At 40.4% G+C, this 18564-nt stretch overlaps 1 protein-coding gene across 13 annotated transcripts in view; it reads left to right on the top strand.

Moving 5' to 3' along the window:
• Positions 1–18564, top strand: part of MOK (MOK protein kinase) — a 64934-nt gene that overhangs the window by 32998 nt on the left and 13372 nt on the right. For 4 of the 13 annotated variants that reach the window (XM_070593312.1, XM_070593307.1, XM_070593308.1 and 1 more), the window contains 5 exons: positions 8114–8203; positions 9771–9841; positions 10714–10854; positions 17461–17539; positions 17669–17717. The exons of 1 other annotated variant lie outside the window; for it this stretch is intronic. In XM_070593312.1, the coding sequence (XP_070449413.1) occupies positions 8114–8203; positions 9771–9841; positions 10714–10854; positions 17461–17539; positions 17669–17717 (430 nt within the window). The remainder of the gene's footprint in view (positions 1–8113; positions 8204–9770; positions 9842–10713; positions 10855–17460; positions 17540–17668; positions 17718–18564) is intronic. 8 more of the 13 variants (XM_070593309.1, XM_070593311.1, XM_070593310.1 and 5 more) reach the window with 4 other exon arrangements.

Here is an 18564-nt window from a genome sequence, read left to right as displayed (position 1 = left end):
TTCAAATGTCCTCCCACCTATACTCACCAGAAGTATACATTTAATAAGAGGCTCTTTTTTTGCTATGATAGTATTCTGTATTTTTATAGAAATGATTATAAAGAAATGGAATGAGTCTCTTTAAAAAAAAAAATCCCTAGTCTTAATATTTGTAGAATCTCTCTGTGCCCTGAAGCAATAAGGTTAACACGTGTGCTAATCTTAGCATGTGGTTGCTAGCTGGACTCTGAATGTAGAACTAACAACCCTTCCACTTTTAGTTCTATGACCTTGGACAATTCCTTAATCTCTTGTGCCTCAGTTTCTTTATTTATACAATGGGGATAACCACAGTATCTACCTCATATGATTGTTATGAGGGTTAAATTAGATAATTTGGGTAAAAGCACTTAGCCCAGTGCTGGCTCACAGTAATATATGAACTTGCCAATAACAAATTGTGCAAGGTATTAGGGTTTGAACACTATTTTCAAAATGAAAGTGAGATAATAGCAACAATAATAATGAAGATTACAGTAGTTGTTCAGTAGGCGTCTGGTGCCGTGCCCACTGTAGATGAATTATGTACGTGTATCGTTTCATCCTCACTGCAGCCCCGGGAGCAAGATGCTGTAGTTGCCTTCTTTCGGTGTAGGGAACCGCAGTTGAGAAAAATGACTTCCCTAACCTGCCCAGTATCACCTGGCTGGCAAGCGTGGAACCCAAGTCTGTAAAGGTCCAGAGCCTGTGTTCTTTCCAGCGTTCTTCACTGCTGCAGAATGTAATGCAGCCATCTTGACTTGGTAGACAATTTTTCTCAAGTCACATCACTAAATGATCCTCAAATTACTTTGCAAAAGTAAGGTCTTCTTTGTAAAGTTATAAATAAAAGCAAAGGCAAGAAATTCATGAGTCACTCTAAAAGCGCTTTTCTTAAAAAGAATATAATTATAGAAATTTCAAACATGTACAAAGTAAACAGAATGGTATAATGAGCCCCAGGTACCCAGCAGCCACAATCAACAACCTTGTGATTTTTATTTAAGCTATGGCTCCACCCAGTCTCCTTCCCCACTTGGTTGTTTTTATACAATTCTTTCTTTTTAAGGCAAAATTTGCATACATTGAAATGCACATTCCTTAACTCTGTAATTTTGGCAAACAGATATTTCCATGTAATCAAGATATAGAACATTTCTGTCACCCTGGAAAGTTCCTTCATGTCCCTTTTCAGTCAATTCTCCACCCCCATCCCAGGCAGCCAATATTCTGGGGTTTTTTTCCTTTATCCTCTTGCAGACATTCGTAAATGGAATCTCACGGTATGTGCTCTTATGTCCAGCCCCTTTAGCTCAGCATAAAGTCTTTGAGATTCATCCACACTGTTAGACCAGTAGTTTATACCTTTTTACTACTGAGTAGTGTTCATTCTAGTCTGTGACTACAACACAATCTGTTTATCCCTTCTTCTGTTGATGTACTTTGGGGTTGTTTCCCATTTGGGGCTGCTAAGAATAAAGCTGCTATAAAACCCTTGTACAAGACTTCTTGTGGATATATGCTTTCATTTTTCTTAGGTGATTACCTAGAAATAGAATCATTAGGTCAAGGGTAGGTGTATGTTTAACTTTATAAGAAACTGCCAAGCTTTTTTCCAAAACGATTGTACCTTTTTGTATTCCCACCAGCAAAGAATGAGAGTTCCACTTGCTCCGTATCCTCACCAGTGTTTGGTGATGTTAGTCTTAAATTATAGCCATTCTGGTGAGTGTGTAGTATTATCTCATTGTGGTTTCAGTTGCCACTTGCCTGATGACTGATGATGATGGATACTCATTCATGTGCTATTGGCCATTCATGTATCTTCTTTTGTGAAATGTGTAAGAATATTTCTTTCTTAAATGTTTGAAATAATTTACCGATGAAATCATCTGGGCCTAGAAATTTTCTTTGTGGAGAGGGTTCACCCCCCGCCCCCCGTGAGGTTTATTTCAACATCATTCATACTGATAAAAAACTGGAAACAAAACAAAGTGGTGGGATGGGTGATAACATCACGGTACATCCATACCATGGAATATTAAACAAATAGAATTATGCCAAATAATTTGGATTTCTATAAGATTTTTTAAAGCTTTGTTGAGATATAATTTACATGTCATAAAAATCCACCCATTTTAGGTGAGTTTTAGGAGATTTTTACAGTTGTACAACTATGACCATAACCTCGTTTTAGAACATTTCCATCACCTATGAAGATGCTTTTGATAACAAATTCAGTTTCTTTGATAAACATAGGGCTATTTTTTTCTCAGCTGAATTTTTTTTTAGTTCATAAAATTTACATTGTTGTGAAATCTCAGTTGCACGTTATTTCATGTCTGTCACCACATGAGTGCTGCCCTTCCCCTGGTAACCACTGAACTGTTTTCTTTGTCCATGTGTTTGTTTATATTCCACATGTGAGTGGAATCATATCGTGTTTATCTTTCTCAGTCTGCCTTATTTCGCTTAGCATAATTCCCTTCAGATCCATCCATGTTGTTTGCAAATGGGGTGATTTTGTCTTTTTTTATGGCTGAGTGGTATTCCATTGTATATATACCACATCTTCTTTATCCAGTCGTCTGCCGATGCTGGGCACTTGGATTGTTTCCATGTCTCGGCTATTGTGAATAGTGGTGCGATGAACATAGGTGTGCATATGTCACTTTGGATTGTTGATTTCAAGTTGTTTGGGTAGATACCCAGTATTGGGATAGCTGGGTCATATAGTATTTCTATTTTTAGTTTTTTGAGGAATCTCCATACTGTTTTCCATTGTGGCTGCACCAGTTTGCACTCCCACCAGCAGTGTATGAGGGTTCCCTTCTCTCCACACCCTCTCCAACATTTGTTATTTTTAGTCTTAGTGATTATAGCCATTTTAACAGGCGTAAAGTGGTATCTTAGTGTAGTTTTGATTTGCATTTCCCTGCTGATTAGTGATGTTGAACATCTTTTCATGTGTTTATTGGCCATCTGTATATCTTCTTTGGAAAAATGTCTGTTCATATCCTCTGCCCATTTTTTGATTGGGCTGTATTTTTTGTTGTTTCAGTTGTGTGAGTTCCTTATATATTATATAGATTAACCCTAAACTTAGGGCTATTTTTAGTTTCATTTTATTTTGTGTTAGATTTGGTAATTATCTTTTCCAAGGAATTTGTCCGTTTAATCTAAATTGTCATATTTGTTGGCATGCAGTTGTTCGTAATACTCCTGTGTTATCTTTTTAATATCGACCTGTAAAGATAGCTGTTCTTTCGTTCCTGATGTTGGCTGGTGGTGGTAGACTTTTGTGTCTTTTTTTCCTCCATTGGTCTTACTAGGGTTTTGTTAGTTTTATTAATCTTTTCAAAGAACGAACTTTGGGCTTTGTTAATTTTCTCTATTGTTTGTTTTCTATTTCATTGACTTCTGCTCTTTGTTACTGCTTTTTTCCTACTTTCTTTGGATTTAATTTACTACTTCTTATTCTACCATCTTAAGGTGAAAACGTAGACAATTGATTTTAACCATTTCTTTGGTTAGAAGATTAAATATTCTTTGAAGCACTATTTTACCTGCATCCTATAAATTTTGATATGTTGTGCTTTCTTTATTACTTGATTTGAAATGTTTTCTAATTTCCTTTGTGATTTTTTATTTACCCATGGGTTATTTTCAGATGTGTTGTTTACTCTGCAAATATTTGGGGGCTTTTCTAGATAGCTTTCTGTTTAGTGATTCCTAATTTAAGTCCATTGTGGTCAGAGAACATGTTCCGTAAGTCTTCAGTACTTTGAAATTTATTGAGACTTTTTTTAAAGATTGGCACCTCAGCTAACATCTGTTGCCAATCTTCTTTTTTCCTTTTTCCTTCTTCTTCTCCCCAAAGCCCCCCAGTACATAGTTGTATATTCTAGTTGTAGGTCCTTCTGGTTGTGCTGTGTGGGACACCGCCTTAGCGTGGCTTGATGAGCAGTGCCATGTCTGTGCCCAGGATCCAAACTGGCGAAACCCTGGGCCGCCAAAGTGGAGCCCACGAACTTAACCACTCGGCCATGGGGCTGGCCCTTATTGAGACTTATCTTTGGGTCCAGCATATTGTTCATCTGAGTGAATGTTCCCCATATACTTGAAAAGCATATTTTTCTGTAGGTGATGAATATACTGTATATAAATGTCGATTAGGTCAAGGTGGTTAATAACACTATTAGGATCTTCTGTATCGTTACTGATTTTTTGGATGATTGTTTTATCAGTTATGGAGAAAGGGTGTTGACATTTCCAACTCTTTCTTCCTTAAGTTCTGCCAGTTTTTACTTCATGTGTATGGAAGCTCTGTTATTTAGCACATCCATATTTATGATTGTCCTGTCTTCCTGATGTCTTGACCCTTTTTATCATCATGAAATCATAAATAATAAAAATCCTTGTTTTGAAATCTATTTTATCTAATATTAATGTAACCACTTCTTTTTCCCTTTCACGTTAAGGACTTTCTTCCTACAGATTGGATTGATTAGATAAACTTACTTTCCATAAAATCCTTCCAATAAAATCAAATGCAGGGGCTGGCCCCGTGGCCGAGTGGTTAAGTTCACTCACTCTGCTGCAGGCGGCCCAGTGTTTCGTTAATTCGAATCCTGGGTGCAGACATGGCACTGCTCATCAAACCACGCTGAGGCAGCGTCCCACATGCCACAACTAAAAGGACCCACAATGAAGAATATACAACTATGTACTGGGGGGCTTTGGGGAGAAAAAGGAAAAAAAAAAAATCTTAAAAAAAAGATTAAAAGAATCAAATGCAGAAATTTCATAATTAATCTTTTAGTTATTTTTTTAAAGACTTAATCCTGGTAATTGTAATTTTTTCCAATTGTAGAGAAAATCCATTTATGGTAGATATCATCTAGTTCTTTTTGAAGGAGAGGCTGCCTACATTCCTCTATGTTCAATTCCATGATATATTTTGTTTCCTGCAGAACAGTAAAAAAAAAATTAACTAAATGTCACCTGACCACAAAATTCAAAGCAACTCCAGGGCAAAGAAAAGTGGTTACTTCCAGATTTTTAGATTTTTTTTCCCCATGATATTTAAAAGAAGGAACAGAGTTGATTAGAATTTTATTAAGTACTTTTATTTGAACAAAGGCTAGCAATACCCAGAAAAATATGCCTTTCTAATGTTTTTATTAGTTCGTTATTTCAGAGTGAATGCCTGTGGAGGCATAAAATAATTCTGTCTGTAATAAACAAAATATGTTTCAGGGTATGTAACTGGCTTTCATATTAAAAATGAGAAGAGTTGGGCCGGCCTCGTGCTGAGTGGTTAAGTTTGCGTGCTCTGCTTCGGCGGCCCAGGGTTTCACTGGTTTGGATCCTGGGCGCGGACATGGCACCACTCGTTAAGCCATGCTGAGGAGGCATCCCACATGCCGCAACTAGAAGGACCCACAACTGAAAATGCACAACTATGTACTTGGGGGCTTTGGGGAGAAAAAGGAAAATAAAATCTTTAAAAAAAAAATGAGAATAGTGACTATTTGTTTGTGTAAATGACATGGCTTTTTGACTACCTAGTTCTAGAAACTAATTTTTTTCAAATAGGGTGTTCACAAATTAGAATTGCTACCTCCAATTGGTTTCTTGCTCTTTCCACCTAAAGCAGGATTTCTTAACCTTGGCACTATTGACATTTGGGCCTGGATTATTCTTTTTTCATGTGTATGAGGAAGATTGGCAACAGATGTTAGCTCAGGGCCAATCTTCCTCTTTTTGCTTGAGGAAGATTGTTGCTGAGCTAACATCTGTGCCAGTCTTCCTCCATTTTGTATGTAGGATGCCGCTGCAGTGTGGCTTGACAAACGGTGCTAGGTCTATGCCTGGGATCTGAACCTGCGAACCCCAGGCCGCTGAAGTAGAGGGGGCAAACTTAACCACTACACCACTGGGGAGCCTAGATTATTCTTTGTTGTGGGGCCTGTCCTGTACATTATAGGATATTTAAAACATCATCCCTGGCTGCTACCACTGAATGCCAGGATTACTCCCTCCTCAACTAGTGACAACTAAAAATGTCTCCAGACATTGTCAAATGTCCCATGGGGAGCAAAGTTCCCTGGTTGAGAACTGCTACCTGTGGCATGCCACGGGCAGAGGCATGACAGGCACCAGGTGGAGGTGAGGGTTCTTCATCAGCCTGGTCCTGAGTCAGGGACCTCTCGTGGTGTGGGAACATGAAGAAGAGTCTTGGTGGCCTCTTCCAATGCAGACCCCAGGAAAGGGGATTGAATGATGGTCTATAATCGGTTATGTAAATGCCCCCAAAAGAATGTTTTACTTGGTCTTTTTTTCTTCTTTTTGCCTTATTGCTGTCTTTATTCATCTTCGCTCTCCTAAGAAAAAAAGCTATTTCTATCATGTCGCTCAAAGGGTAGTCTGGAGTGCTGTATTCTCTGGAGACCTAGTTCTAAGGAATGGGAACTCAGTAGTAAGTAAGAAAGAATCCTGGTACCAAAAATTCTGGGAATTTTTGGGTTAAATAAAAGTAAACTGTTTTCTTTGTTTAGTAGGGTTTTTGAAATCTTTTAATATCAGCTGTAAATTGTGGCTCTCCAAAAGGAAATAGAGTGGGCCTCTCTCAAGCTTTTTGAACATGAAATTTCTTCACAAAGCATTTTCCAGAGAACTAATGTTCTGTGGCACATATTTTGGGGAGCACTGTTCCAGAGGCATGTAGGTGAGGCCCTGGTTCTGTGGTCCAGGGTGCTGATGAGGAGCAGGTGTTGGGGTGGGTACTAGGCTGATGTAATGAATAGACGGTGTCATGATATGGTCCCTGTAAACATCAGTATGGCCATCCATGATGGTTATTACAATAGTGAAAGACTCGTGTTCTGGGTGGTGGCTAACTGCTAACCTGAGCCTCTTGAGTGCTGCCCCCAACCTGCCACTCTGCGCCTGGCCCACTGCTCAGCGCTCCTCCGACCTCCCCTCTCAGTGCCTGGTTCAACGCCTTTAGGACTCTGCTCCAGCATTGTGGGCTTTGTCTTTCTAGTTGCTTGTTGACCATGGCACACAAGCTGCTAACATTTTGAATATCATCCTGGGTGTGAGGGAGGAAATAGGGGATAGTAATGAAGAAGGGATCTAAAACTTTTAGTCAGAAATATTCTTACACTCAGATTATTCAGACTCTTCTTATATATCAGGCTCCCCGTTTGTTGGCTAGTATGAGAGAGACTTAAAATATTTGGCCACATTGATTTAAAACAATAATAATATATTATTGGATATAACTACTCTTTTAATGACCAAACAAGATGCTGAGCTTTACACTATATGTTAAAAATTGGTAGAACAGAGTTTTGCCAAAGAAAGAAGAATATTCCCACAATTAGTTCCTTTCAGAACCTCCAAGATGGAAGTCTCTGGTGGATCGGGTCATTTGTTTGGGTATGACTCCATGGGCCCATCCATGGGGAGGTGTGTCTCTTGTACAGATCTGTCCAGAGGCCAGTGACAGCCTCAGGCCGTTGACCTCTATTAAACTTGTGCTGGTGTGATTTTGGATGTGAGCGCGGTGTGAGACAGGGCACTCTTCATAAAGAAAAGCCTGCAGTAAGACACACCTACTGAGAGAACACCTGTCACCAGGTGCGTGAAATTGAAAAAATGTCAACCTTCATTAGAGATAAGAAGGAAGGACGGGTCTGTTCATGGAAATTTAAAATACTTATTTTTAGAGGGTATTTACGTTGCCCTGTTGGTTAGTTGCCAGAAACTGATTAATAGAAAATTTTAATATCTGTTTCTATGTTTGTTAATTGTAAAGGAAACTACCAAAGTATTCCTTTAGGAGCTTAGATGGGAAAATTTTGAATATATGTCCAAAGCTATAAAACCTTCATTTTTATGAGATAATGCAGAAACGAGATATGCGTAACTTCAACTGCTAATGGCAGAAATAAAACCTGATTAACTTACTTGACATATTTTTGAGTTTTGCAGTTGTGATCATGGATAATAAATAATAATTTAATAACCCTAATTTTAAATTTGACCTAAATTATAAATTAGTTATTCATTTTTACTTACACAATAGTATTGAGCAAGTGAATAATCTACGAGAGATACAAGCACTGAAGCGCCTGAATCCACACCCAAACATTCTTATGTTGCATGAAGTGGTTTTGTAAGTATTTTGGGGGCTTTAAAAATTATCTAAATTTGATGATAATGATTAAATCTCTTTTTAAGAAAGAAAATCAGAGTAGACATTTTAAGTATTTGCTTTGTGGCTCAGAGAGTAGTCATATTTATTTTATCTTAAGCCACGTTTATTTGGACAAATGTGCATCTGATTCCTGATGTGGAAATGCCTTCATTTAAGTGACTCCATATCATAAAAGCATACATAATTCAAATGTCTCCTCTTCTTTAGCTCAGTTAGCTTCTGTGTGGACGATAGTGACTCTGGGCATCTGAGGCCTCAAGTGTGAATTATGACGTACTAGGAAAGCACTGCTGTCCTATTTCAGGGATTGTGTTTACTCTGTCCCTGCCAGTGGCCATCTCTGCACAGTCTTGTGTAGCCTTTCTTACTATAATTGATAGAATTTCAGGGGATTTTTTATTTCTTTTCTAATTATAGAATAGTTTCCTTAAGGTTTACCTTCTGATCAAGAAGGCAGAGCACACCTTGTCCCCAGGTGCTGGCAGCTCTGTACTATACTTCTGGACCCTGAGCCAGGAACTCGGGCCATGAGACTCCGGGAGCTGCCTTTCTGTGGGCTGGAGCGTCGCTGAGCTCTGAGCAGGTGCACAGCAGAGTGAGGCCTCGCTGCAGTGCTCCAGGGAACCTGGCCTTTACAACCAGCCAGGAGACAACAGTCTCTGACAATTAAAGTGCAGTGGCCTTTCGTTAGAGGATTGAACAGCTTTAAACTCAGATGAAATGTCGAGCCATCAGTTTGGGCCAGGGCTAGAGACTACATCTGCATGTGATCGTCACAGCACTGCCCGTGCAAGGGTGCTTGGCCTGCACTTTACAGAGCACTTCGCCCAGAATTGCACATGGGCCTCCTCACAGCCCTGAGAGACAGTGAGGACCCCTTCCAGTCCCACCAGAGGCACCCCAAGCAGGACCTGGGGGTGACATGGGCTCCCCTGGCTGGGGCTCAGGGATCCCTTTAAGAGCTGTTTGAACTCAGGAGAAGCTGGTGGCTCGGCCAGAGTCCTCTGTCCGCACTCTGTGCAAGGCCTGGACATGGCATGGGTGTGGTGTGACTCATCTTTCTCCCTCTCTGCCCTGACTGGTTTTGGGATTTTGCTCCCACGTTGTATTGTATCCCAGTTACATGGATGTAATTTAGGTAAATTAAAACTAAACGTGCAGTCACAGAGCATGAATTAAATTATTCTTTCTTTGATTGTTTTGCTTAGCCAACTCCCAACTTCATTTCTTCTTTCTGCTGATAGTTAATTTTATATTTTCAAGACACATGTCTTTAAAATATGGCAGGGGAGGGCTTTAAAATTTTTTTCTTAAAGTAGAATTTAACTATTATTTTAAATTAATTTTACCTGAAATATTGATTTAAAATCAAAACTTCTACTGTTTTAATCATTGCACTTCAGTCTTCATTTGATGTGGTAGTGCTTTATGTTTACCAGAAATGTTTACAAATGAATTAAGTATTTGATTATGTTTTCTGATTAAGAAAAGAAAAAGCATTTTAAAAACCTGCTTTCTTCTTCAGTGACAGAAAATCTGGTTCTCTTGCACTAATATGTGAACTTATGGACATGAATATTTATGAGCTAATCCGAGGTACGTAGACTAATTTGACAACTAATCTAAGATCTTTTAAAGCTTGTAGCTCACATATGCTCTGTTTTAGTTCTCAAAATCCTTAGTCACCGTAGTGCAGTAGTTGTATATAAATGCGCGGTACTGGACTACTTCACTCTGCAGAGGTGTTTTTCTGGCAGTCTCATCTACTCAGAACATGCTGCACGTGAGAAGCACAACCACAAGGCCTTCAGGCTGGCCAGGTCATGTGGGTGAGGCTGGTGCAGAGGACAGCAGGGCTGCTTAGGCCTCCGTCACTGTGGGTCCCTGCAGGGGGGCTGTGCACCCAGGCCTGTCCCCCTCTGAATTTCCCCTCTTCTCCTGGGACCTGCTGTTGCTCAACATTCTATTCTGTGCCTTGAAATGAAGCAGGGCTTTCCCCACAAATAACCCCTCAGATGAGAGGGAGCCTCCTTATGTTTGGATCCTTACAGGGTCTCCTGTGTTGCAGGGTGCTCACTCGTGTACTTTCTCTTGAACAGTAAAGCACTGTTTAGGAAAGCACATTCGCCTGGGCCAACCTCAGTCAGGCTGGTTTTGGAGGCTTATGCAGGTCACCTGAGGGAAACAGAGAAAAGGAGGCAGATGGTTGACCCACATTTAGCAAATATCCCTGGGGATCTGACCTCGCTGTTGTGGTAGATGTCAGGACAAATGAGCCTTGTAAATATTGCTGAAAAAGTAGCTCAGAAAGTGCTATATTTCACAGATCACATTATGCCTATTGGACAAATGGAAAAAAAATCAACCTCCTTAATGTCATGTGAGTGACTGCTTATGGCTTGGAATAGAATTTTGGTTTCAGCGTTATAGATGATTTAAAAACTGTTGTATTATCTCAAACAATTTAGGCCACACTGAACGTGATGTGCTATGGAAAGCTTTTAGATCAAGAAGCTGTTCTTGCAATGAGAAGACACTGATGTTGAAGATGCTTGTGAAGAGTTCAGAGAAAATTGTTTCTATGAAGTGGGAGAGTGGACAAGAGCATTGTATCAGATTACTATATTTTATATGTGATTTAAAATATGTATATTTTAGTAAATTACTAATAAATAGAATAAGTAGACACATTTTTCTGAATCCATAAAAGTTGACGTGAAACTTTTGGATCCAAAAACCTTTGGATCTTTTTGGGAAAATAGGAGATTGTCTTATATCTGGGAATATATAATATTTCTTATAAGTTACGATTTTATTCATAGGTAAGCCCTTCACTCAGGTCTCTGTTTAATCTTGTTTTACGTACAATTCTAACAAACTTAGTTATCTGATTTCTTGGTCTGAAATCTATTCAAAATAGAGCAGTTAGAAGGAGCTTCTAGAACCTGGCACACCAGCAGTAACGGAAGTGATAGGTGACAGTCTCATGATGGAGGAGACTGAAAGTGTAAAACACGGACATGAGAACAGTGAAGAACCAAATGAGAGCAGTCCGGGCAAAAGTCACGAGTCTCCAGATTCCCCAAGGGAGGTTAGAGAAAGCACAAGCACGTGGTGGACTGTGGTACCGTACCACCTCGGTGAGCACTGGGGGGAGGAGAGGAAAGTGAGTAAAAGGTTTTTAAAAGATTCCTGTTTAAAGTGATTACAGTAGGGAAGAGTTTTATGTTCCACGAGTAAACCTTATTTATCTGGAAATTTCACTTATTAAGCATCAGCCTAGATAAATGAGGTGTTTCTCTGATTACGTTTTCAAATACTATCTGACATAGATTCTTCACTTTGATCCTCTCTGTGTATATGTATCTAACATATCAGGATAAAGTAGCAAAAACAACCAGGAGAAACAACCACTAAATTTTATTAGTTCATTTACAGTAATCTTTTTATCAGTAAGCTAACATTTTGCTTTTTAATGAATCTACATAATTACTTCCTTTGTTTAGTAACAATTCTTTTGGTGTAAGATATGTATCTTATATTAGAATTCTGATTGTTGTTTCCTAGAGTGTGATGTTTTAAAACTCAAAGGGAGGGGATAATTTCTGGGAAGTTTCTATGTGCTTAGACATTTGAGAAAGCTTTGTTTAGAAGTAAATATCTTTCTAGTTTCCAGTGGTAGGGGAATTGTACTATTGGAGAAAATGAAATCATTTCTTTCAGTATCTGTCTATAGAGAGAGGTTATAGAAAAGACTGTTATGTTATAGATCAACAGACATTCATTCATTACAGAAATATTGAATGTCTTCCGTAGGCTGGGCCGGGGCTCTGCTCAGTGTCCTGGATCTAAGATGCTGTCCGTGGTAAGGGGCATCTAGTCTCAGAGATATTAGAAGATGGGGGAAATGGCTGACAGTGATTGTAAGATACTAAATAGTGGAATATGCATCCTGATTTCAGAGTTGTTAACATATAAGGGGAGAAAAGTCTGCCTTAGAATTGATGAAATACAGTGATAATGATGATAGCTAACGAGTTCATGAGTGCTAACCACATGCCAGGCACTGTTCTTAACACTTTATAAGAATTAATTGTTTGTACCCTCACAACAGCTGTAGCAGGCAGATATTGTTATTATCCCCATTTTAAAGATGAAGAAATCAAGGCATAGAGAGCGAGATATAACTTATCCGAGGCTGTGTACCTAGTAAGTGGCAGAACTAGAGTTTGAACTTAGCCTGGTTCCAGAGTGCGTGTTCTTAACCACCACACGTACTGCCTCTGGACAGCCCTATGTGGTTGGCACTATTATCTCCATTTTACAGATGAGGAAATTGAGGCTTGAAGGGTTAAGTAATAACTCAAAGGGTAACTTGTTAATAAGTAGTAGAGCCAGAACTTAAACTCAGGTCTGGCTCTGAAACCTTAGCTCCTACGCTCTTTAGCTTCCCCGGCTCTCTCTTCCTGGCTCTGGCTGGCTACTTTCAAATGAATAGGCGTTTTCTAATTATTTGCTCTTGTTGACAATGATGCTGACTTACTGAAAACCAAATCAATCACTAAAGCTTCTGCTACTAGAATAACAAATCATTTAACTTAAATTACTACTCTCTTGGATTATTAGAATATTAAGTAGCACTATTGAATACCAAGGAATAAGATAATGAAGTGAGAGAATGATCACACAAGCTTTATTGAGTTGTTTACTTATATGCACAGCATGTACAAGGTCTGGTGAAGGTAAAGAGATGCGTTTTCTGATATTCAAAGAATACATAGTCTATTGTAGAGAGAATCTGTATGAAAGTGAAATCATTCGAGAAAGTGAATTGCTCGAGCTAATTTTCTCTTTGTCCAGTGAGTGTCAGATGAGGCAGAGATGACTTGGCTAGGGAAGGACAGGCTCACCTGGAAGAGTGGTGGAGTTAGACAATGCAGGAGAGGCTGTCTCACTCCCCATTACATGCCATGGGCTGTTCCTGAGGTGGGGACACAATGGGACACGATAGACACAGTTCCCACCCATGTGGAGCTCACACTCTGATGAGGAGATGGAGAGAAAGTAAAAACAAGGAAAGATGATTAAGAGTTCTACACAGGGGTAAGTGTTATGAGTGACTGAAACAGGCCGCTGTGTTAGATAGTGATGGGGACAGTGTTCCAAACAAAGGGACAGCTAGTGCAGAGGGCTCGAGGCCACCATGGAGTAGGCCTGTGTGGCTGGAGCACGAGGAGGAGAGTTCTAGGCAATAGGGTAGGCGAGGCCAGTGGGGCTGGTTGGGCCAGGATAAGAACCGGTTATTCTCAGTCAGTGGGAAGCCAGTAGTGGCTTTGAAAGCAGGGGAGAAGTAGCTTTTGATTAGTGTTTAGACCAGTGTTTCTAAAACTGTCTGTAGTAGGAGACCAGTTTTTTCCCCCTGATCTGTTGTAGAACACAACTTTTATAAAATACAATAAAAATTAATTACTGGAAAAATGGTCATGTGCTTGGATGTCACAGCAATATTGAATTGCTGTAAAAGCTTCCAAACAGTTACTCTTAATTTCTGTCATCTCCTCTTAGACTAGTAACAAACAGTCCCTGGACCAGCAATTTTATAAGGAAAAACTGGTTAAGATTATAACCTAACTATAGAGGCATCTACTATTACTATGTTGTATCTGATTCTGTTCCCTTTTTTATTTTATTTTTATTTATTTTTTATTTTATTTTTTAAGATTTTATTTTACATAAAATACATAGTTTTTAAAATACACAGTTGTGTATTTTAGTTCTGGGTCCTTCTAGTTGTGGCATGTGGGATGCCGCCTCAGCATGGCTTGATGAGCAGTGCCATGTCCGTGCCCAGGATCTGAACCCGCAAAACCCTGGGCCCCTGAAGCGGAGCGTGTGAACTTAACCACTTGGCCACGGGGCCGGCCCCCTGCTCCCTTTTTTAATTGTTTCAAGTTACGTTAATTTGCTTTTGTGAAGGGCTAGTTTGTTGTGCCCTCACCCTCACCAGTGCTCACTTCAACACCTGGGAGCAGTCGCTCGTTCACCTCACATTCCTGTTGTCTGGTGCATCTCCCTCTTGTCACTTTCTTTCTTTCTTTTTCTTTTTTTTGGTGAGGAAGATTGGCCCTGAGCTAACATCTCTGCCAGCTTTCCTCTGTTTTGTATGTGGAATGCTACCACAGCGTGGCCTGGGATCTGAACCCATGAACCCCGGGCTGCTGAAGCAGAGAGCACAAACTTAACCACTACACCACTGGGCCAGTCCTCCCTCTTGTCCCCTCTGTGGTAGAGGTGTTGTCCACCTGGATGATGTTTATAGATATTGAACATCATAGTTAGACTGTTTTCATTGCACGGAGCACATGCTGTTCAGCTGGTTTACATACAAAGGAAGGAGTTTATTGGAAAGCCACAGATCTCTTGCTGAAAGCTCAGTCAGGCCTCCCGGGAGTGGAACCAGGAAAGTTCTGGTTGCCAAGGCCACCACTGACCACCTCAGAGCCACACAGTCTTCTGCCTTGGCTCCACTGCCTGCCCCCCTACTCCTCTCTTGGCAGACTTGGCCACCCAGACCCTGAGACCCTCTGCTGGCAGCAGATGGGTCAGGCCCAGAAATCCCGGTCACTGGCTGCCTTCTAGAGCATGGGCTGTTCCAGGTCCAGTGGGCTGGCCTTGTCACCTTTTAGTTTTTACCTTTTAGAGGCTGTGGTTGAGGCAGGCACCATGAAGTAAATCCATGGTATTGGAGAATAAACCAAGTAGGAAAGAGCAAAACAAGCTTGATTTGACTGTAAACATAGCATTACAATTTTTTTCCATGAATAGCTTAGGAGGTGCCTTATTACCATGCAACGTGATAACTGTTTTGCATAACATTACTGTGTCAGACTGATTCAGATATTTCATCAGCTCTGACCCACTGATTGTGTGATGCACCATTTTTTATGTCCCAACAAAAAAGAAGAAAACATTGCCAATTCAGCTCTGACACATAGCTTTCTTATCAGTTAGCAATTTTAGTTCTATCCTTATTAAAAGAACTCTTTTAAATCTATTTAGACAGTTTGCCCAGTTATCACTCTGTGCAGATATAAAAAGGAAAGTAGAAGTGAAATAAACCTGTTTCGGCATTCCTAGTACTTCCTTGAAACATTTTGACGCAGAATGGTCAATGTCTTTGCTTTACTTACACTGTTGGTCTCTGCGCCTTCAGAGTGTGAGTGATGCACCATTTTTGTCATTAGAATTTTTCTTTCAAGCTGATGACACCATCCTAGTTTTAATGCTAGCGCTTCTGGGAAGCACGGTTCCAGTTTGGCTGTGTTGACGCAGCATGCATTGCTCCCATATCCCAGAACAACGTGTTGGCTCAGAGCATGCACGGTGCTGTGCCTATTTGATGATGGGAGGTCCTGGTTAGACTCTCTGAGCTTTAGTCCTTGTCTCTAAAATGGGGATAATCATAGTGTCTAACTCTCAGAGTTGTTGTGAGGATAGAGCAGTGCCTGGCTTGCATAGTCATCAATAAACACTAATTGCTATCATCATTATTATTATTACTTTACAATTTGTAGTATGCTTGCTCTGTATTACTGCATTTGATCTTCCCAATCCTGTGTGCTCAACTCCATTTTAGAGGTGAGGAAATTGAATTTCAGAAATGTTATCGCACTTGCCTGAGATGAACCAGCTTCAAAGAGCAGAACTGGGAGGACCCCGTCCTTGAGTTTTGCCGTGGTTGATGAAAGAGGGGTGCCGGTGATGGCCCAGGCTCCACACGGAGTCTGACGTCCCACCTGCTACCCTCTGCAGCTCAAGATCTCTAACCTCTCAGAACAGTGCACCATAATGCAGGGCCCTCCTTTGCAAAATACCGACAGCATGTGTGTGCATGCGTGGTACTGCAGGGCCCATTCTCTGGGCCAAAGTGTATATGATGGGCCGTTTGGCTGTGCCATGGTGGACCCCAGTGTGCACCTCCAAGCCTGACCAGGAAAGTCAGACACAGGCCTGGGGACAGGGGTCCCTTGTGGGAAGCGGGTGTGTGAAATAGTCTGTTAACAACGTGGGCTACACTGGTAGCTATATTCCTTCAGCTAGTACTGACAACCAGTGCCATAGTTATTACTGTGTTCACTTAAAATTTTTTTACATCACTAGTATTATATGTGACATTCTTTAGAATCTTCTTAATGAGACTGTTTGGCAAAAATTAACTTGGAAAAATTAACTTGGTCAGCATAACTAACACCGACAAGAGAAATACTGTTCACGGTTGGCTGGCATTTAGTAGGGTCAAACGACGAACTTACAAGTGGTTTATTAAGTGTACTGTATTTATTTATTGTAAAATGTTTGGAAATAAGAATCTGGTTGGAACCAGATACAGTCTCAGGCCTGGACAGTTTGTTTTAGAAAAACTGTTGTGGAGAGTGTGTAGTCAGCCCCCTCCTTGTCAAGGATGTGGACTCCGATTGTTCAGACCAGTGGTCCCACACGGTTCACGCGGGCACCTCACTTCACCAGTAGCCCCCTCATGCAGGCAGGGATTCTCACCGAGGGAGAGGGGAGAGAGCCATGTCCTTACCCCCAGGGCCACGAACGGGTGAGAGGACCAAGGAAGAAAGGAAGGGTAGGCACCCAAAAGGGCTCTTACGTTGGGGACTGAAGGCAGCAGAGCGCTGCATCAGCATCAACTGCCAAATGATTGCTTCCTTTTGTCAAAGAAGAGAGCATGGGCTGTGAAATTCAAAGCAATCATTGGTCTCCTTGAATTAAAAAAGGTACTTCTGTTGAACTCTGATATATCCCCCTTTAAAATGGAAGTCTCCATCTAGACAGAAAGCCTAGGAAAACACTGTATTTACAAGTGACTCCTGACACAACAGTTTGAAGGAGAGCATCCTGGAAGGCCACCCTGAGGCTCATATTAGGTATAACTGACCAGGCTACTCTTGTGATTATTACTCAACACTGTTCTCACTGTGATCGCTGTGATCAGAGCACATGCGCTGTGTGGAATCATGCCAGTATGTAGGATTTTAAACAGTATGTTTTGTAGGTACATGCCATATTTCCTAAAGCTACTTCAGATTATTTTTCACAGAAGAAGTTAGATTTTCATATATCAAATAAAAATGGATTCTATTTCTAATTTCAGAAAAGGGGATATGTACCATTGGTAACCATGTTTGGCTGTTTCCTTGATTGCACAGGGAGAAGACACCCATTATCAGAAAAAAAAATTATGCGCTATATGTACCAGTTATGTACATCCCTTGATCATATGCACAGGTACGCATTCGGAGACTTGACAGTGCTCAGATTAATAAAATGTGCTAACATTCATTAAAAACACAATGTAAAAGAATTTGAATGAATGAAGTACGATTAATTTGATCTTTCCTTTTATATTAAATGCAGAAATGGAATATTTCACAGAGATGTAAAACCAGAAAATATATTAATAAAGGTAAGAACTTTTATATGAAAAATTGATATCAGAATAAAGGTTGAATATAAAAACTTTTTTTGGGGCCGGCTCCGTGGCCGAGTGGTTAAGTTCACGCGCTCCGCTGCGGCAGCCCAGGGTTCGGATCCTGGGCGTGGACATGGCACTGCTAGTCAGGCCACATTGAGGTGGCGTCCCATGAACCATGACTAGAAGGACCTGCAACTAAGATATACAACTCTGTACGGGGGGGCGGGGGGGAGGGGAGTTGGGGAGATAAAGCAGAAAAAAGAAAAAAAAGAAGATTGGCAACAGTTGTTAGCTCAGGTGCCAATCTTTAAAAAAAAAACAAACTTTTCTTTGGGTATGCTTTCAGTCCCATATAACTGGATACCATGTTTGCTATAATTTTTTTTCTCCCAATTTGGAAAAAATGATTTATTTAACAAATGCTATCAACGTAACTATACATCTGGAAGAAAATAATGTTAGGCACCCTTCTCATACTATGTACAAAAATAAACTCCAATCACATTATCATTCTGGATACTCTAAATATGAAAGTGGAAGAGGCAGGATTTGAGCTCAGGTCTGTCTCCATCCAAAGCCACGTAAGTATACATATTTCAAGTGTTCAGCGTGGTAAGTTTTGGCGTATGTATACACCCATGAAGCCATCACCACAGTAAAGTTAACGAACAAATCTGTCACCCCCCAAAAGTGTCCTCATGCTCTTTGGTAAGCCCTCTCTCTCCATCCCTTGTGCCCAGGCAAAGACTGATTTTTGTCATTATAAATTAGTTTTCATTTTCTAGAATTTTCTATAAATAGAATTATATAGTATGTACTCTCTTTTGCTCTGGCTTCT

The sequence above is a fragment of the Equus przewalskii genome, chromosome 25 (assembly GCF_037783145.1).
Source record: "Equus przewalskii isolate Varuska chromosome 25, EquPr2, whole genome shotgun sequence".
NCBI lineage: Eukaryota > Metazoa > Chordata > Mammalia > Perissodactyla > Equidae > Equus > Equus przewalskii.
Note: the sequence above shows the minus strand (reverse complement) of the source record. Positions and strands in the feature narration are given on the sequence as shown.